This window comes from Octodon degus, unplaced genomic scaffold, assembly GCF_000260255.1.
Source record: "Octodon degus isolate 3935 unplaced genomic scaffold, OctDeg1.0 scaffold00007, whole genome shotgun sequence".
NCBI lineage: Eukaryota > Metazoa > Chordata > Mammalia > Rodentia > Octodontidae > Octodon > Octodon degus.
Window position 1 is genome coordinate 12563163 of NW_004524583.1, and position 20808 is coordinate 12583970.

At 40.8% G+C, this 20808-nt stretch overlaps 2 protein-coding genes across 2 annotated transcripts in view; one reads left to right on the forward strand and one right to left on the reverse strand.

Annotated features, from left to right (window-relative positions):
- The window catches only part of Slc39a9 (solute carrier family 39 member 9), a 75088-nt gene extending 69182 nt beyond the window's left edge, over nucleotides 1-5906 (reverse strand). The window contains exon 1 of the mRNA XM_004624756.3: nucleotides 5157-5906. Coding sequence (XP_004624813.1) covers nucleotides 5157-5252 — 96 coding nt within the window. The 5' untranslated portion in view covers nucleotides 5253-5906. The remainder of the gene's footprint in view (nucleotides 1-5156) is intronic.
- A 182-nt stretch (nucleotides 5907-6088) lies between these two features.
- On the forward strand, nucleotides 6089-19641 carry Erh (ERH, mRNA splicing and mitosis factor). Its single transcript, XM_004624905.2, has 4 exons — nucleotides 6089-6354; nucleotides 10262-10349; nucleotides 12943-13063; nucleotides 19141-19641. The coding sequence occupies exons 1-4, from the start codon at nucleotides 6178-6180 to the stop codon at nucleotides 19241-19243; spliced, it is 489 nt and encodes a 162-aa protein (XP_004624962.2). The 5' UTR covers nucleotides 6089-6177; the 3' UTR covers nucleotides 19244-19641.
- Nucleotides 19642-20808: the final 1167 nt, after the last annotated feature.

Consider the following 20808-nt stretch of genomic DNA (forward strand, 5'->3'; position numbering starts at 1 on the left):
TATATAAAGAACCAACTGTCAGAGGGAAAGTACACAGAACAAGTTTGTTCTTTGGAAACAATAAACCTGATTTGATGCTTAAGTCAAATGCCTAAGGATACCTATTATGAATGAGTCAGCTATTATAATCAGACACAAAACTTTACAATGTGAAATAATGAAACAAAGCTTAAATGAGAATGGGTACAGAGAAGAAATGAAAGTTAAATATTAAGTAAGAGAAATACTACAAAGCCGGGAGGCTGCAGCTTAAGTGCAGGCCTCTCACAGTGGATCACTGAACATGCCCCATAGATCCGGCTTCAATCTCAATGTGAGACCTCGGGCTGAGGAGTTTCTGGGATGGTTCAGAAGGGGAGGAAGAGGAGCTTCTTCACTGTTACAAGTCTGTTCCTGTTGGGAGCCTGCTGAAATTATAAATTGAGTTTAAGTTAGAGGCCAGCCTAGGCTTCAGAGTGAGTTTAAAGCTAGCCTAAACTACACAGTGAGACCTTGTCTCAAAAAACAAACAAACAAACAAAGAATTCTTAACATTTGCAAGTTCTGCCAGGTGTGGTGGCACATTCCTATAACCCGTCCCCGGGGAAGGTGAGGCAGGAGGATCACCGTGAGTTTGGGAGGCCAGCCTGAGCCACATTAGTGAATTCAAGGCCAGCCTGCACTACCTAGCAAGACCTGGTCTAAAAACAAAACAAAAACTCTGGAATATCTTCGTATGTTCTAGACACAATATTAAGCACTGCTCATATTATTCCAGTTTATCCTCCCCCAACCTTAACAAATTAAGAAAAGAGACAAGGCAAATTAACAAAAGAGATAAGGGTGCTAAACAGCTCACTCAAGTGACTCAGCTCTTGAACTACAGTCTCAGTTTCTTTCAAAATTAGTGCATTATTAACCTTACTAAATTCTACAATCATCCCAATTAGAGCATACTTTCATTTGTATATTTATGGACTTACACTATTTTAATAAAAAAGGTTGCACCTAATCCAAAGTGTTCTGTAGCAAGAAAAATATGTAAACTGTAATTCAGAAATTTTTATAACAATATGGATTATTACAAATTATATAATTATATGGAGTAATTTTCTCTGTTGACTCTAGTAATAGTTAATGTATTTATTTTTTGTTTTCAACATCATTTCATTTTTACAAATCTATTACCCAGGACTGGAACAGAAATTCAAAAGGAAAGGGGCTGGGAGATCGTTCAGTGGCATAAGCACTTGCCTTTGGGAGTTCATACCTCCCGGTAAGTGTAAGGTCCAAGTTCTAGCCCCAGTACTGCAAAAAAAAGAAAAAAATGTTTGGGCCAGGGAGATAGCTCAGTAGAATAAGTGCTTCCCTGGCAAGCGCAAGGGCCTGAGTTCAATCCCCAGTTCTGCAAAAAAAAAAAAAAAAAGAAAGAAAGAAAAAGAAAAGAAAAGAAAAGAAAAAGACATTCAAAAGAAAAATAATGCTCTGGTAGTCAACCTAAAATCCCACTGTGGCCATTTGTTAGTCTCTAACTTCATTTATTAATCAGAGAAGCTGCTAAGCTGAGGTTATACTAGGGAATGTACTTTCTCAATTTACGTGTTAGGTAGCACTGTAATTAAGAGGCCCCCCCAAAAAACCTGTTTGTAGAACTGAACCCAAAAACCATAATATATACGCAAGTGTTCAACTCTGCTACTTGACAGGACCTCATTTGTAGAAGGTGTGCTTCTGCTGCCTTTTCCAAGTTTTAGTTTTTTCTTCTCATGCGCTAAAAGAAATAGCATCTTAATTAGTTATTTATAATTACATTTGAAAAACCAAACACAAGGAGAGGCTTGCTTTCCTTGTTCTTATAAACCATTTAGACATAAAGATACAGTTGTTAGGGCAAGTGGCAAGGAAGAAAGTCATGAAAGTATTATTTTGGGAGTGAGGAGCATCACGGACACCTCTTGGTGGTCTGGTAAGGGAAGTGGATTCTGCTATAGCAATTTCAGACTACTTGATTTTAACTCAATTCTAAATACTAATGCTGACATAATTAATAATTTAATTGCCAGGCATGGTGGCGCACACCTGTAATCCCAGCACTCAGGAAGCTGAGGCAGAAAGATCACTCAGAATTTAAGGCCAGCCTAACTGCAGAATGAGAGCCCATCTCAAAAAAAAAAAAAAAAAAAAAAAAAAAATTAATAGTTTGATTGGTCATCTGACTGATGCTACGAGAAATTCTGAAAAGTATTGAATGACAAGTAATAGCAATAAATACAAAGCATATCTATCTCTCATACAAATGAGAGTGAACTGTAAAAGTAAGGCTTGTCTGGTCCCTTACTTATTTGGTACAGGGTCTCACTACACAGCTTGGACTTGTGGTGATCCTACCGTCTCAGCCTTCCCACCACTGGGATTACAGATGTCTGCCACCACACCTGGTTTCAATGGCTGGCACCAGGTACCTAACAGAACAGAGGATCAAACCAGGTCCTTGTATTTGCCAGGCAGGAACACAGACCCCTGAGCTATCTCCCCAGCTGTCTAGTCCTCTTGTTTACAACACTAGTCCCTAGGGAAAAGCTAAGTTCCCTTAAAAATGGATGTCATTTAGTCAATGTAGAAGGTGGGGGAGCTATTCCTAAAAGGCAGAAATTGTGCTTCCCAAGTCCCTCTTACATGAAGTTATTTTAAAAATTAATAATCTTACTAGTTTCACAATATAGTACATCAGTCTGTAATAGCATATTTTGCCTAGAAAAAAAAATGTTTAGATCCTAGCAGGATCCAGTTGAATTCTAAAATGTTTTTGACTAAGTTTTATATATAACATTCATTCTGTTCTAATGCCTCAAAAGGCATTGCTCTTGCTATGATAAACAGGCATTATAAATGCCAATTTGCTGCATTTTAAGACAGTTGGAAAAGGCCACTTACGTATCAACTTAGCAAGCCACAAATGACATGGTATACTGTTATCTTTATTAATGGCCTGGTTAATTTTTTTTTTTTTAATGTATTTGGTTATTACGGGTCTCACTATGCAGCTTAGACTCATGGTGATCCTCATGTTTTAAGCCTCCCCAGCACTGGGCACTGGGATTACAGGCATACTCCACTGAGCTATCTCACCGCCCCACTGGCCTGATTAATAACACCATTCATATAGGTATTTCCTACTAATGAAAACAAAAATAGCGAGTACCTGCATTTCTCAATACTCATTTAGTACTTATTCTAGAAAGTTTAAGAAAATACTGAAATTGGCAAAGTTCTAAGCATTTAAAAAATGTTATCAGTATTTTTTGCGATCCATGATAAACATATCCATCATGGTTATGCATTTCACAGAAATGAGAAGTTTCAGCTGAGTGTGGTGGTGTAGGCCTGCAGGTCCAGCTACTCAGGAGGCTGAGGTAGCCCAGGATTTCAAACCATACTGAGATCCCACTAATAAAAAACTGTACAGGTTGTTTATTTGAATTAATTGTAATTCTTCATAAATATTACTACAGTAAATCTTTAAACATACAAACCACTCCAGGCCTAACAATGTCAAGCTAACTTTAATGTAGTCACAATAAGGAAAAGCTGCTTATGTTAGAGGACAAGACAGCAGGCTCACAAAGTACAAAGTAGGCAGGGAACTCAGAATAGGGAAGCGTGCTTCACAAGCTAGGCAGTACTGGGACACTCCGCTGCTACTCCTACTTGGCTCTACCCAACTGCCACTTGGAAGCCAAAAGAACAACAAACCAATTATTCGACTAATCTAGCAAAGGAAGTCTGCGGCCGGGCTTTGTAGACAGGCTGTGTAGACAGGCTGCCTCGTCCATCTGCTCAACACTTTTACAGCAGCAGACAAAGCAACAAGTAACAGTTCTGAGTCAGAAGAACTAGACTTAAACAACTCTGATTCTAACACTCTTCGTGAATTTGCCCAAATTACATGAGTCTTCAGATTCTTCATCTGCACCTCAGTGAGTTTCTAAGCAAAAAAAGTTTAACATACATAGTTTTTTTAATTGTAGTATTAGATATGAGCGCTACAGCTAAGAAAGGAAACCAACGGGGCAGCAACCCAAGCCTCCCAGCTCAATCCTCTCAGCTAGCAGTAGCTGCCCAGTTTGGGTCAAGCTTATAATGCCTTTTCCTTTGAGTACTTTCAAGACTGGCAATGAGACAGGGCCTATGCGCCTCCTGATCTCTAGTATAAATTCATGAAAACATCTTTCCTCTGAATATAGTAGTCCCCCCATTCCAAGGCTTTGGACACTGCACTTTGTGGCAATCAAAGGATTTATCTACATTTTCAATGAACAACACTTTCATCTTGTCACTCTCTAGTAATGACAAGGAATCAAATTAAAATGTCAATACATGTTAACCAAAGATTTCTAAACAAAAAGACTTGAAAACAACCTCAGAATACCCACTCCAATGCTTTTGTTCTTTAAAAGGAAAAAAGTACAGAACAACCCAATTTAGCTAGGTGAGGAGGCACACACTGATAATCCTACCTACAATCTGGGTGGGTGAGGCAGGGCGATCTCAAATTGGTAGGCAATTTAACAATTTAACAAGTTTTTTAAAAAATAAGAAAATGGATATAGATCAGTGTGAAGAGCAAACTAACTTATGTGGGTAAAACTTCCAGTCTATGTGTGTTAAGCTGCAGCCGTTATACTACTGACTGTAGAAAGGTACCCCAAAAGGAACAAACTTTGTACCCCAAAAGGAACAAACTTTGCTCTCCTTAAAAATATTTGATTACCACAAAAAAAATTATCGTATTGATTTCAGCTCATTTCAACATATTCCCCATTTGTTTCTTGATAACAAATCTCAGTACCTTCAGTTCTTGAAACCTCTGGGAATCAACAGAAATGTTATAGTGTCCCTCTCCAGTAACCATGCTTTTTTTTTTTTTTTAAATCCAATTTCAGGGAATCCAGAATACCGCAGGTCTTCAGTGGAGCACCCAACCCAGGTCAAGATTTCTAGAGCTAAATAGGAGTCTTATCTCTATACTTGAGTCTTTGGATCTTTTTTTTAAAGAAAAGACAGTCCTGCTTACTGAGACTTTAGCTCTGAGGTTAGGTAAGCAACTTCCCCTTTGCAACTGTCACTACTTTCTAGCAGCCTTCCTGACAGCTGACAGAAATGCGACAAGTTCTTACCTCCGAGAAATTAACGGCCAGGGGAATGATTCCAGCCACGTAACACCCCACTAACATAGCCAGCGAGAGCAGACTGATGGAGACGAAATCATCCATTCTGCTCGCCTCTATTCACCCACCAACACTTCAACACTCCAGCCGCTTCCAGGGGGTTTAGGTTCTTTAAACGTGCAGTGGTTCCCCGAGAGCAACCGGACTGTCAGTTCTGTGGGCCTCCTCCCCAGGTGTGTTCACCAGGCACTGCGAATGGACGTGGACACGATCCCGTTTTGCTGACGTTAGCACCGGAGAAAACTTTGAGCACGCTTGGACCCCACGCTCCGGGTTCTTACATGCCGGTCCCTGGATGCTCGTGGGTTAACAGCTGGGCAGTGTTCGAGAGCGCAATTTCGTCAATCTTCGGAAGAAGGGTGGCACCACGGCCCAATCCCCCCGCCCACACACACACACAGCGTCTCGGGTAGCCGCGGGCGGAGGAGGAAACCCCAAGCTAGTCTCTCCGCACAGCCCAGCGCCCCTGTTTCTCTCGGAGGACCCCGCGGGGGACCCACTCCCCGAAGCTGGGACCAGCCCGCCGAGGGTCGACTGGGGAAAGAAGTCCTGCAGGTCTCTAACGAGGATGAGAGATTCACCAGCTAAGCTGACCAAAGGCTGTCCCTGCCCTAGACCCGATGCTGCCCATGGTGCTCCACCTCGCCGGCCCTCGACCCGCAGCCGCCAGTACTACGGCTGCCATGGCCGCCAAGTGGCACCTCTTCAGTACACTCACTTCCGGGTCGTCGGACCGCCCCCTCCTCAGAAGGTCACTTCCGGGTCACAACCGACCTATGGCCCGCGAAACTCGTCCTGCCGCCATTTTTGACCAGGGCCAATGAAAGTGGCTTGAGGGGGCCCACGCTAAACGGCTGCTCACTCTGGCCCGGGCCTAAGAACGGCAATACACAAGACAGAGTCCTGAAAGAAAATCTTTTTCTAAAGCGCCGCCAGCTTTCGCTTGCGCGAGTCACCGCCCTTAGCCAAGATGGCTGAACCAGAGCCCGCGTCTGCTCTAGCTGCCGGAAGTTCGCTCACTTCTATGGTCTTTTGGACGAGTTCCGGTGGCTTCGCTGGAAGAGATTGGCTGTTGGCGGCGTTGCCCCTGACCTCGTGTGTGACTTGTGGAGTCGGCGTTTGCAGCTGCGGAGGGTTTGGCGAGATGGTGAGCGAGGCCTCCGCAGCTCCCGGATCCCCGCGCCCCCGGGCGCCCCTTTCCCCTACACCTTCGGCTCCCGCCCTCGGCCGCCTATGCGTTTCCCGCGCGCGCCGAGAGGTCGGCCTGGCTGTAGGCCCCGCGCCCGCCCGCCGCCCGCATCACGGGCTCGGTAGAGCGAGGCAGGAGTGGCGCCTTCGCCCTCCACGGGCGCCGGCGTGCTGTGGGGACAGCGGCCTGCGCAGCCGGCGAACCTCGCCCCGGCGCGGGGTCGCGGCCTGCTGTGCCCCGGGGAGGCCAGGCGGGGTCGCGTCGGCCTTATGGCGTCTCCTCTGCCCGAGAAAGTACTTTGTCTTTCCGGAAGCCCCTCGGCGGCGCCGCGTCCGCGCTCGCACCGCCGCAGTCCCGGGCTCGGGCCCTCGCGCGGCAGCGTCCGGACCTCAGAGCCCGCCGGGCGACGGGGGGCGGCTCGGCGCCTGGCGGCATCGTTAGGTGTGCAAGTCTGCGAAAGAGAGGCGCTTAGGAGTGCGCGGGGGGAGTCGGGGTCACCCCGCGCGGGTCCTGTGAGAGGGGAACCTTTTCCGGCCTGCCTTTCCCAGTCGCGAGATAGCGGCGCTTGGGTCCGCGGAGGCTCCGCAGCAGAACCGCGAATCGGCTGGGTTTCCGGCCCTGTTTCGCGGCCCCTAGCGGTGTGGCCCAGGCCAAGTCGCTCCACGCCCAGTGGCCCCCTTTCTCGGCCTTTGCTTTGGTATTGTGTTAGAATGTTTGAAATACGAGAAAATAACAGCAGCTGGTATCAGTCCATTCTCATTGGACGATGAGTGCTACGAAGCTTTCTGTGTTTGCAGGCAGCAATTTATAAGCGTTTTTATCTGTTTATCTTATTCAAAGTTCGGGGAAAACACTTGGAACTACTGTAGTAGGGTGGTGAGCTTTAGTGTTCATTTTTATGATGCTTTCAAAGAAAAACTTCGGAAAGAATGACTGATCATCAGACAGAGTAAGGCTTCATTAAGGAAATGCTGTGTACCGTTCCTGGTTTGAGTTTTAGTCTTTTGAGCCTTGTAAACAGAAAGAAGTAAACAGAAAGAAGTAGTACATCTGTGTACACTGTTGGTCCGGTCATTCCCTGAGAAAAGACTAAGAAAGGCGAGGACTGAGTTTGTTCAGGAGGAAATAACTGATAGGAGAAATACGTGTGGATTCTTCATAAGACTCAAGGATTCTGCAAAAATTAGAAGGGATCAAATTTGTTTGAGAGGTTTAGAATCTGTAACATATTTTTAACGGATGTGCACTGCCACTTGATAAGCTTTTTCACTAGTTTGTCAAATTTAATCCTATTCCATTATATAGGGTTTCTTTTTCTATTTCTGTTCTTTTGTGTGTGGGTGTAGGGGTGTGTCGTACTGGGAGTCAAACTCAGGACCTCACACTTGGCAGGTAGGTGCTGTGCCGCTGAGCTATAATCCCAGTCCTGTAATAGGTTTTGGTTGGTTTTGTTTTGTTTTTCTTTCTTTCTTTCTTTCTTTCTTTCTTTTTTTTTCTTTTTTTTTTGTATTTGGTATAGGGACTCACTATGCAGCTGGTAATGAGCCTCCTGTTTGTAGTCTCCCTAGCTCTGGGATTACAGGCATACCTCACCACTCAAGGACTCCCTTTGCTGGCTCAGTATGCCCTGGGGGTGGTGCCTGGGGAATGCATGCGGGTCGTGGAAATCCAACCCTTGTCCCTGTGCTTGCCTAAGCAGGTGTCTAGTTTGTTCAACTATTTTATCAGCCCTTAATAGTTTTTAATCTAGTTTTGTCTGAGGGCAATAAATATCAAAATTACTGAATTTTGCCTAAAGATTTTTAAAGACTACATAAAAAGGAATATACAATATAACTTATTTTGTTTTTTCAAATGAATTACTGCTTTTGTTTGTATTAGAGTAAACAAAATGAGTATAGTAGCTAGTATACAAGGCAAGCTCTGTTGCAGCAATGCCAGTGTGGTTTCTGTAAGATTTTATTCTTAACAAATAACATGTTGAACCTGCCTGTTTTGAATAGCTGGCTTATTAAAAATTGTGGGCTGTATAGCAAGCAAATCTAATAAATTGCATTCTCTGGCTGCTATTCACTATTTAACAAAATACATTGTACAGGTCACTATAGGTGAAAAATAGTTTTTTTCTTGTCACTTAAGTTCTGGTTTTAACTCAGAACCCTCTCAGCCTTTTAATCAGAATGTCTTAAGTTCTTAGTGGGGAGGGAGGAGTAGTATGATCTTTTGAATTGTATATTGCATTGAGAATACCGGTTCTCTGTTTATTCATTAAGTCTAAATAAATGTCAGCCATTTCAGTTCCAGTTTGTTGATAGTTAAAAATTCTAGCTGCCCCCCACAGTCCATCATGAGATATTTTTTTAAGGTTTGGTGTGTGTACTCAGCTCCAACTGGTAGTGATCCTTCTGGTTTCTGCCTTTCTAGTGCTGGGATTACAGGAGTGCCCTACTATGCATAGACTGCATAGCTCAGCTCGCCCAGGGCCGGGGGCCGGCATGGCAGGCTGTGTCAGGGATCAAACCCTGGTCCCTGGTTTACCTAAGCAAGCGCTTAGTCCCCTGAGCTATATCGCTGGCTCTTACGAGATTTTTTTTTTTAGCCAAAAAAAAAAAAAAAAGTATTACAAGAGAAAATTTGTAAGTAGTCTTGGAATTGAGTTTATAATGAGTTGCATGAAACTAGGATTTAATTAATGAACCTTACATGTTTGGCCAAAAGAATCAGATGGAGATAGAATTTTAATAGGCCAGTGATTCTCTGCTGATTCCATGTACCCCAGAAACATTTAACAATATCCAGAAACATTTTTAGTTGTCACAAGTTGGAGAGAGAGATTAATGATATCTAGTGAGTAGAGGCTATGTATACTGTTAAAACATCCTGAAACCACAGGACCATCTCAAAGAATCATCCAGCCCCAATGTAATATCGATGTTGAGGCCAGGTGTGTTGGCACACCCCTGTAATCCCCACTCAGGAGGCTGAGGCAGGAGGATCACTCCAAGTTCAAGGCCAGCCTGAACCATATAGTGAAATCCTGTCTCAAAAAGGGAAAAAAAAAAGTCAAGGTTGAGAAACCCTAAAATTGACCCTCCAACAAAAACATGTACCCATTGAACAAGAGTTACTGTATTGCTCATTCATTTTGGTTAAGACCCCTTTAAAGCAAGTAATCTAATAGGTGGGTAGCTTAATGATTTTTTTTTTTTAGGGTAATGTTTGCCATTTATTTATTTATTTATTTTTGCAGTGCAGGGGATTGAACTGAACCCTGCACTTGCCAGGCAGGCACTTATTCTACTGAGCTATCTCCCTGGCCTCTGTATTAATTTTAATTTTATATTGCTAGTTTACTACAGATCTTGATGTTAAGAGTCTAACTCCTGGGGAAAATGTGATTACACTGTTGGTATTTTGAAAAAAAGGATTGATGGTCAATAATGTGGTTGCAATGTTTCCCTTTTGCTCTCCTTTCATGAGCTGGCATCTAAATTTTTATTAGGAGCTTCATAAAGAAAGGGTAGAGGTGATTCATGGATGCAAAATCATAACAGTTTTATAATAATTTGATTAGGAAGAAATGATGTGGAACAAAAGCCAGTAGAAACTCACTTTTGCTGAGTACTTATGGGGAGTAAATACACTTAGAATTTGAGAAAGTAATCACTAAATATCTAGATGTACTAAGGGAATTGTACATCTTAACTGCTAATAGATGAACAAAGGCATAAATACCAGATGAGTAGCCAAGTCATGTTTTAATAACTGAATTCATTGTGTCACAGATTTGGATTTTATATTATACTATGAATTTTTCAACTTTAGACTAGAAACTTAAATTTAAATAATTTTTTTTCCCCTGAAGTCTCACACTATTTTGCTGGTGCAGCCTACTAAGAGGCCAGAAGGCAGAACTTACGCTGACTATGAATCTGTTAATGAATGCATGGAAGGTAAGTTTCACACCAGTCCAGGTATAGAAATCTTTTGAGTGTTTTGGGGTTTTTTCCTTGACATTTATAAAATGTGTTGTGCGTGTACTTATTAAATATGTCACCCAACTACTTGAGGGAGCTGTGGTAGAAGCACATAAGTTTGAGGCCAGCCAGGGCAACTTAGCAGACCCTGTCTTAAAAAGGAGAAAGGTCTGGAGATACAGCTTGGGTAGCATGCCTTTTGGGTCAGTCCCCGGTACCACACACACACACACACACACACACACACACACACAACCAGTCAATCCACCATCCCCCTAGGAGCTAGGTTTTTCTCCCCCCTTAGATTTCTAAAATTACTAATTTGAGAGGGAAACTAGGTCTTTAGGATAGGCTGTATTTCAGGGGTATTTGGTATATCATGCCATTTTTTCTGCTGCAAATATTTTACGATTTTGAATCAAGCTCATGTATATATTCAGTGACTTTTCACAGCTTCTTATTTTTTACATTATGCTTTGTTATATAAATAATTTATAGAACTCCTTTGTATATTCTGGTTAAACTCTAGCACTGTAGAGTCTAATGGTCCTTCTGTTAAATAAACAATCAGATTGAGATTTGGTAACACTGCATCAGAGTGCTGGAGTTTAACCAAAATAAAAGTCAGCTCAGAATAAAAGCTAATGGAACAAACCAACATTTATTGTGTAAGTTAGTTTTATTCTTACGCTTAATCTTTATATCAACCATTTGTACAGGCCTCACATAGCAAATTATTCATTCTTCACTTTTTTCTCTAAATTTTTGAGATAGGGTCTTTCTGTATAGTAAGTAGTTCAGGCAAGACTTGAACTCACTAGGATTATAGGCATGCACTGCCACACCTAGCCATTCTCTTCCACAGAGGTGATATAGTCACTTTGATTTTGCTGGTGGACATGTCCTTAAAACTGTTGATTATTCAAAACTAACTGGGTTAGATTTATAATCTGTCCAAGTAAAACCAACAGTAAGCTGTGAAAAAAAAAGCTGCTTGTAACAAGAGATATACCTTCTGGGCAGGTGATGTCATTCTATCCAGAATGCCATCAAAATCTGTTCTGATTTTTCTCCTTTCATTTTAAAGAAGAGCAGGGAACTTTCATGATCTCTTTTTCAAGTCCATTCCTCCACTGGTATATTTGTTTACACTTAAGGTGAACTGTATTCACTGCCTTGGTATAACATTACACTATGTAAATTGTCATGCTCCATCTTTGATTCTGGGATACCCTTTAGTAATGTTGTAGACTTTATAAAGCCCTTTTAAATTTTTCATATACTTTCACTATGCTTTTTAACTAATATGCTTTTAGGTATGTAAAAATGAAACAAAGTAGAGCCTTTAATAAAGTATGTTACATTAAGGTTTATTATTTTGTGTTGTATAGTTCTTTGAATTTTGCAAAATCTACAAGGTTGGATCCACCATTATTATATCATGTAAAATAGTTTTACTATCCTACAAATCCTGTGTCCCATCTTGTTCCTTCCTATCTCACCCTCCAAACTCTTGAGAGTCACCAGTCTCTTTACTGTCTTAATTCTGCATTTTCCAGATTGTCATATATAGTTGTTCCTCGGTCTTTGTGCGGCTTGTTCCAGGACCCCTTTGCAGATAACCAAAATCTGCAAATACTGGTCTGTTACATAAAATGATGTATTTACATATACTCTCCACTTTGCATACAAGATCTGTTGATTACTGTCTCAGTTACATTTTACTCATTGCCAGGATAAAATACCTGACTCACAAAATTAAGGAAGGAGAGGTTTATTTAATAAACTCACAGTTTGTGGAGGTTTCAGTCTATACTCAGCCGGCTCCCAAGTAGAGTGGCACATGGCAGAGAGCAGCAGTTCATGGCAACAGAAAACAGGGAAGGGCAATGGGAAGGGCACAAGACTTCTTCCTCCTTATATTAAAAACAAGCCACCCTGGGATTGGGGTTGTAGAACTCTCACAGTGTCCTCTTGCACCGGATGAGGATGTTTACAAACTAAGAATCCTGGCTCTCTGCTGAGTCACTTCATTAAAGTTCTCAAGTTGACACAATGTATCAGCCAGTACAGTTACTTATAATACTCCACCATGTGCGATGTAGTTGTGATACTTTATTGTTTTGGAAAACACAAAGGGCAGAGTTGAAATTTAGGTCTGTCTGAGTCTAAATCTTAGGAGCTTGGATACCATATTATAATAAGATCTTAACACTTACTGCTAGATTTTTTTTCCCCATTGTACCAAAATTTGAAGGCAAAATAGCAGAATATCCATTTCTAATCCATCATTCCAAAATTTGATATCTCCTTTATATATCCTATGGATTTAGGAAGATTTTTTGAACAGCGTGGTATTAAGAAACACATGCTTAAAAAAAAAAACCACATGCTATTGGTTTGGGTTGCTTGGGTCATTCCAAAGAATTTATAACTTTAACTGATAGCGGCAGTAATTAAAGGGTTTTTCAGCCCAATATTAGTGAAATAAGTGTCAACATATAATACCATTCTGCTGTAGTAGTTTTATGCAGTCCTAAATTCTTGTTTTGGTTTTCTTCCCTTTTAGGTGTTTGTAAGATGTATGAAGAACATCTGAAGAGAATGAACCCCAACAGTCCCTCTATCACATATGATATCAGTCAGTTGTTTGATTTTATTGACGATCTGGCAGACCTCAGTTGCCTTGTGTAAGTAGTAGCTACCATATCTCTTGTATTTTTCTGTTTGTTTGAGGTGATTTATAGTATTAAGGGTTAACTGTTTGATAGTAATCCTTTTTTTTTTGCATACTAGATGGTACTTAATATTTCATTTGCATATTAAATTGGCAACATGATGCCAGAGGTGAGGAATATCTTAAGAAACTTTGCTTCTTGATGCAGTAAATATGAATAGAGATGTTCCATATCCTGATTTGTTTTGTTGTTTGTTGAGACAGGGTCTCACTGTGCAGTTCAGGCTGGCCTTAAACTGTGTAACCAAAGCTGGTCTTAAACTCAGGGCAGTCTTCCTTCTTCACCCTCTTCAGTGCTGGGATTACATGCATGCACCGCCATGCCTAGCCATATCCTGATTCTTTGTTTCTTAAACATAATGGTTCTTTTCATAGTTCTTCCCTCTCACCCCCCTTTAGTCTTTGTCCTAAAGCATTTGGTTTTGGACCAGAACTAGTTGTACTCTTCAGGGCATTTTTGGAAAGTTTAAATATAAGTGGAATTGGAATTAATTGCAATCCTACTCTGTAAAGATATATATTTTGATTTATTAAGATGAGTTTTCTTGGGCTGGGGAGATCTCTGGTGTCTTCCCCCCCCCAAAAAAAAAAAAAAGATGAAGTTTTCTTGTCTGAGGGTATAGCTCAGCAGCACGACAACTGCCTGGCAAGCGTAAGGTCCTGAGGTTTGATACCTGGTACCAAAAAAATAAATAAATAAACATTTCTTTAGATTGTATGTTTTCTTAGACTTGTCAGATTGTTTCAGATCTTTAATAATGTTAACATTCATTTTGATAATCTGCTTACTACCACTATTATTGAGAAGCCTAAAATGTTGTGGACTTAATCTTCGTGCCATTTATGAATGAGAAAGTATAAACACAGCTCATTTCACAGAAAAATAGCACCTCAGGAACAAATGACGGTCCTAGGGCACTCAGTAACCTACTACAGGACTTCTCGGGCACTGTGCCAGCCCTTGAGGGTGCAGTGCTGAGAACACGCAGGTCCTGACAACCTGGGTCCTCCCACAACCCAGCTGGCTGCACATCACTGTCTCCTCAGAGGCTCCTGAGGAAGATGCATTTCCTTGGGAATTTTGGTTTGGGTTTTGTTGTGCTTAGTTGTGTTTCAGATAAGGTTGAAAAATCCAAGTATTCAGTTCTGATGTTCAATGATTTGCACTAATAAAGAAAAATGTATTAAAATTATTTAAATATAAATAAGCTCAAAATTGTGAAGCCAGTAGAGCTATGGGTGGTAGGCTTTATTAGTTTGTAATGTCTCTCTTTGTTCTGCTTATAGTCTGATATACATTATTTCTCATTGACAAATCTATATATTAATTTAGCGGATAGTTACTGAGCTCTCACCATATACCCAGTACAGTTATCTCTCAGTAGCCTGCAGGAGATTGGTCCAGGGGACCCAGCCTGCTGTAGATAATCAAACTCCAAAGGTGAAACAGTTTCTTATACAAGATGACATGTTTCCATGTAACCTACACACATGCCCCATATGTTATAAACCATCTCTAGATTACTAAATAACATCTAATACAATGTAAATGTTACCTAGCTATCTATTAAACTGTATTGCTAGCTGGCGAGATAGCTCAGTGATCTAAGTATCTGCCTGGCAAGTACAAGGACCTAGGTTTGATCTTCATTACTGTATGCCGAGTGTGGTGGCACATGCCTGTAATCCTAGCACTGGGGAGGCTGATAAAGATCACTGTGTGTGCAAGCTGCATAGTGAGACCCTGTATAATAATGCAGATGCAGCACCATCTGGTAGCCCTGCCAATGAGCACAAGGCCCTGGGAGCATCTCAATGATGTGCATATTATTTTCCAGGGCTGAAGAACAGGGAGCATTACTGATCATTGCTGTCTTTCCACTGTCTAGATTAGTGTCTTACATATGGCAGCAAGGAGTAAATACTGTGTTTGTAGTATCAGTGCCTGTCACCCATATAATGATTTAAGGCATAGTTTTTTTAAATATTGGTAATTTTTTTTTAAATTATATATATTGGTGATTTCCCATTTCCTTTGTTACCAAGCTGTATTTTGAACCAATAGGAAGGTCAAAACAAAAGTGAAACATTTTATAGTATTTTATATTAGAATTTCATGTTAGAAATCATTTGATGAGACTCTGAGGTCTGTATGGTCCAAGGTATATTATTGTTGGTAAATTTTCACACTTAGAAATTGACTAGATGTTTCAAGTGAGACTGAAGATTTTAATGGAGTTTAATTATAGACCCTCACTTCGTTCTTTAAATTGTTGATTTTAACAGTTAATGGTTGTTTTCATGCTTTTATAAAGCATTTCTTACCAAGACATCAAGTATCTATTGATGGTTTGAGCACTGGTTCGCATTCTCAGCACATGGAGAGCAACGTGATACTAAGAGCTAACTAGAGTTTACAAGTTAAACATGGTTGGGTTTGAATTGTGACTCAACCGTTTGGTGGCTTCTTTGGGCAAATTAGCTCAATATGATTAAACCTCAATATGGGTAAACCTTTTACAAATGAAACCTTTTATAAATTTCATTTGTAAAATTTAGATAAACCTACTTCACAAAACTACGTAGGAAAATAGGGGCTTGCTTAGCACATCAGTAACAAATATAAGTAGAGATTCCATTTTTTTTTTTAATATTTTTTTTTTTTTTTTTTTCCGGAACCGGAGATTGAACTCAGGCCCTTGTGTTTGCCAGGGAAGCACCTATTCCACTGAGCCATCTCCCCAGCCCATGGATTCCATTTTTGATGAAGTTAGGACAGTTTCATTTTTACTATACATACTCTTCTAGAATTTGCCACAAAACTATAGAACTATTTCAGGCTCTATAAAAATAAGATAAATTGTTCTGTTGACCATGAAAGAAGTACTTTGATTTTTCAGCAATGTAAAAATTGTACAAAGTAAAAAAGTAGTTGTAAGGGACATTAGGTACTACAGTGATACAATATAAGTGGTTTGTTAAATGCAAACCAGACAGCACATCCAGTATGCAAAGATCTTAGACTGTACATAATTCTTTCAATCCAAATGAGAGATTAATGATAATCTTGCTTTTAATTCTTCGTTTGAAAAGCTGTAAGTTACAGTTTAAGTTCCTGACTCTGTTTCAAACATTGAAAATTTTTTGTTCTCTGAAAACATTGAGAATTGAATTTAGATTTAGGACTTTTTCAGTGTGATTTTGGTTGTGTCTCACTTGTTATTCTAGAGAAATGGTACTCTTTCCAAGGAGGTCATCTGCTGTGGCACTTCCCGTGACCACCTCCTTGATATTTTGACAGTGCCAGCTGGACTGGGTGGTAGAGCATGTCCCAGTCACCACACTCAATCCCTGGCACCACAAAACAAAATTATTACACTATAAATCATTATAATAAGGAATTAAGTAAAGATTCTACATTGTAACACGACTAAACCAGAGGGTAGAGGATACAAATTATAAAATTTTATGCATAGAGCATTTGTGTGCCATATAATTAGAGTCAGTTTTGTTTGATTTCTGACCTGTAATTTTTTTTTTTTTTCCTTAAGATGAAAAGAATAGTGTTTATGGGCTGGTGAGATGGCTCAGTGGTCTAAAGCACCTACTTAGAACAAGCTTAGCAGAGCACAGGGACTGCGGTTCAATCCCCCAGCACCACATGCCAGCCAGCCCCGCCCCCTGGTGGGGGTGAGCTGGCCCCCCACACACACACATATAAATAAATAAAATTTAAAAAAAAATAGTGTTTATAATCTGAGGGCATTTTCATCTGTTAGTGTAATGAGGAAGCACCCTCTGTCAGGCAGACAACTTGGTGTCAGTGAAGAAGACCCTGGTGATTTCACTGCTCAGACCCACAGAATCTGGTGTTTAGGGAAGAGGGGGGTCACTGGGGATTGAACCCTAGGCTTGAACATGCAGGCCTCCTGCCTCAGCTTCCCCAGTGCAGGGATTACAGGCAGGTGCCACCATGGCTGGCTGCAGTCTGTCCTTACATGAGCCTACATTCGCTGCATAACAATAGGATGAAAAGTCATCTGTTCCGACAGTTAATGCCCTTTACATCTGTCTCGTTTTCAAGTACCTGTTAGGAGACATTAAGAAAGCTTTATTGCCATTTCATGAATTGGAAAACAGCATGCAAGTTAATGGATCCTTAAATGTTCCCAAGCCAGAGTACAGTTGTTTGGGGTGTGAAATGTTCTAAATAAGGCAGTTCCATCCAGGTATGCTAGTTCTGAGAAAGTTGGTTCCTTCTTTAGTTCTTTGTCAGTGTTAATGTAACTGTAATGTATTTTACTTCATGTTGAAGTAGACTAAAGTAGCATTTTATTTAATGAGGGATGACAAACAGGAATAGTCAAAATTATTCCAATTTTTAAAAAATAATTGCTCGTGGGCATTAACAAGAGTCAGATGTTTATAAAGTAAGAAAGTCTGTGCATTTTTAATAAACTAGCTTCCTCCCTTACATTCAGAGAAGAATGTTTATTACATAAAGCATTCCTACTTGGTTTGTTTGCTTGCTGAACTGTGGCTTAGAGTTTTCTAGCTGAGGGACAAGGCTGACTTCAGGTGTGTTTGCTACCTGTTCAGTCTCACCTCAATCTTCTTAGGTTTTTTTACTCCTTTAAGCCTTGTGTTGTTTATAAAAGAATAATAATTGTACCAACTCATAGATTTAGAAAAATGATAAAATGAATTAACTCAAATACCAAGTTCTTGACAGCAAGTTTAATAATTTACCATTTTCATTATCACTTCTGTAATTTTTGCTGAGAAATTAAAAATCGTCTGGCCCCACAGAGATAATAATTAATAAATCAGATATTTTATTTTTCCAGGCTACCTCCAAGGTGTCTTTTTGGGCAAGCTAACAGGGTCTTCAGCACCTATGAGCTCAGTTGCTGCACAGTGTTCCCACTAGGTGGTGCACTCAGTTTGGAAACACTGACTTGGCTTTGGATTTGTGTGGTCCCTGGTAGCTTGTCTGCTTTTTCATATAGTAGTTTTACTGAGGGTCTCAAGAAAGCAGGCACTACTAACCAGCCAGGTTTCAATTTCCAATCAGGTGGGAGGTTTTTCTATTTTTCAAATCCTGTAAAAGTTCCTTGTGATTGGCTGAAAACCTTTAGAGTCCAGTGTGAGCGTTGCTGCTCGTGCTGCTCTTGATATTTGGCCTTATCTTCTGAAGATGTTTGCTATATTTTCTAATAATTCTCCATAGGTTTCTATAAAAAATCCTAAAATTCAAGTTACACGTCTGTTCTTAATACTTTACAGGGGAAAATAGCAAAAACTTTGTGGCAGTAATACTTTCTTATAGACATTCAACATAAATGTAGCAAATTAAAACCAGGCAGTAGCACATATCTACCATCCTGGCACTTTTGAGGCAAGAGGATCACTTGCCTTGAGTTCAAGGACAGCCTAGACAACAGAGGGAGATTGTAAAAAAAAAAACAGGGCTGTCCAAATAGCTCAGTGGATTAAAGTACCTGCAAGCAGGCACAGGGGCCCAGCGTTTGATTCGGCAACCGAGACTGGGCGTGGTGGTGCACACCTGTAATCCCAGCTCTTCGGAGGCTGTAAACAGGTGGATCACTATGAGTCCAATCTAGTAGTGAGACCCTGAACACCCTGTAGACCTTTCCCTAAAATACAAGGAAAAAAAAAAAAAAACTTTGTACTAGTGTGTTTGTTTCTTGTTTTTTAATAAGTTGAAGCATAAAAATAGAAACTCCATGAGAGAAAGAACACATGGTTTCTGGTTGAATTCTGGAGAACTAGATAGGTAACATACTGCACGCTTAAGAGCTCTAGGCCTTGGTTTCTTTTTTTACTAGTAAGATTATGCTAAATGATTTAAAGTTCATATTGGTTAAAATTCAACAGCTTTTCCAGCTGTTCACTAAGTTCATTTAGGACAATCTGCACATCAGGGCCATCATTGGGCAGTCATAATTGGGGGTTTTAAACTCAGGACAGTAATTGGACCTCTCTGACTTTGACTTTTCTGTTCCTCAGTTACCGAGCTGATACCCAGACATACCAGCCTTATAACAAAGACTGGATCAAAGAGAAGATCTACGTGCTCCTTCGTCGGCAGGCACAACAGGCTGGCAAATAATGGAGTTGGAAACAGCAGGGGCTGGGGGCGGGGCTTGGAGCACAGGTGTGTGCAGTGCACTGCAGTGAAGCGCTGTCCTGTGAGCCTCTTTCCACTTGTTTCACTCTAGCCAGGATTGAATGCGTTAGATGAAATGTGAGGTGTGAGGATCTTTTCAATCCAAAACCCCCATTGAACCCTTTTTCTTTTTTTCTTTTTTTTTTTTTTTTTTACTTAAACATTTTTATGATTCAGAAGGCAGTTGTTCCTTGTCGATATTGGTTCCAGTCCTTCAGATTGTTCCTATCTGCTTTATAACATTCACAGTACTAATCTTTTAAGATGGGGTAGGGGATGATGACAAAGTTTAGTTATGTCCTCAAGAAAAAGTCTTAGTGAAAATAAATGTTCTTTAGTTATATTTTCTCAATGACTGATTTCTTTTGTCTCTGAACATTGAATTTTCTTTCAAAGCGTGATGTTTTCAAGCCAGCAGTACAATACTTGAAAGAATTCAAAGGTTTATATGTATGCTGAACACCTTGCTGTGGTCTGTGTGAAGCTTTGACCTCATTTAATCCCAGTTGGGGTTAATTGCAGTTGTAGCCCTTGAGATCTAATTATGTTGATGTACACATCATACAGACATGTGTGGATTTGTAGTATGACTTTGTCCTATAAATCCATCACTTGCTGCAGATATAATTCAGACCAGCTGCATTTCCAGAACCCAGGGATGGTACCGCTGAGCAGCGCAGGGTGGGCTGGGATTGCAATGCCTTGTGGTCCTGGCTGGCTGAGCTGTAGCTCCCGCCCAGAACCGAGGTAGACGATGACACTGCACCTCGATAGCCTGAGAAAAGACTTAAGTTTTCTGTCCCATATGCCTGTTGCTTACACGCTATCTTCCATCAGGCTCCATAAGAGGCTTTCTAGCAAAATAGCTAGTCTGAGGCGACAACCAAGGTAGCGCCTCAGTGGGTGCTCTGGGAGGTCATTGAGCCCTTTCAGTTTGCAGTGATGAGTACTAGCTACCTATTCCTCTCTCAAAGCTACTGTAAGGGTGAGAAAGTTCACGGAACACTACAAGATAATCTTGCTGTAAATATAGAGAATGAGGTTGTGCTGTGACTTGAACACGTGAGATTAAGCTCCCTGTCACTGGGTACACATGTACTCCCAGTTCAGCTTTTTCCACATCACCGTGGATACTACGCATCAAAAGATTGGCAGTGTTTTGAGAGGCTTATGTTTGTCGTCATACTACAGTCCTGCTCCAACTTCCACATTAAGCCATTAACTATTTTCTTTGTTATCTGTGCTTAACTTTTTAATAGAATAGCTAATGAAATGGTGTCACTATCAAAATTATTAATATTAGGGTACTAGCTGAGCAGGGGAGCTGCACACCTGTGATCCCACACTCAGGAAGCTGAGGCAGGAGGATTGCCAAGATTAAAGGTCAGCCTGAACTACATCAGACCCTGTCTCAAAAAAAAGTACCACATGCCATGCCACCATGCTGGCCACTGAAACCAGGCATGGTGGTGCATACCTGTAACAATGCTGCTGGGGAGGCTGAGACA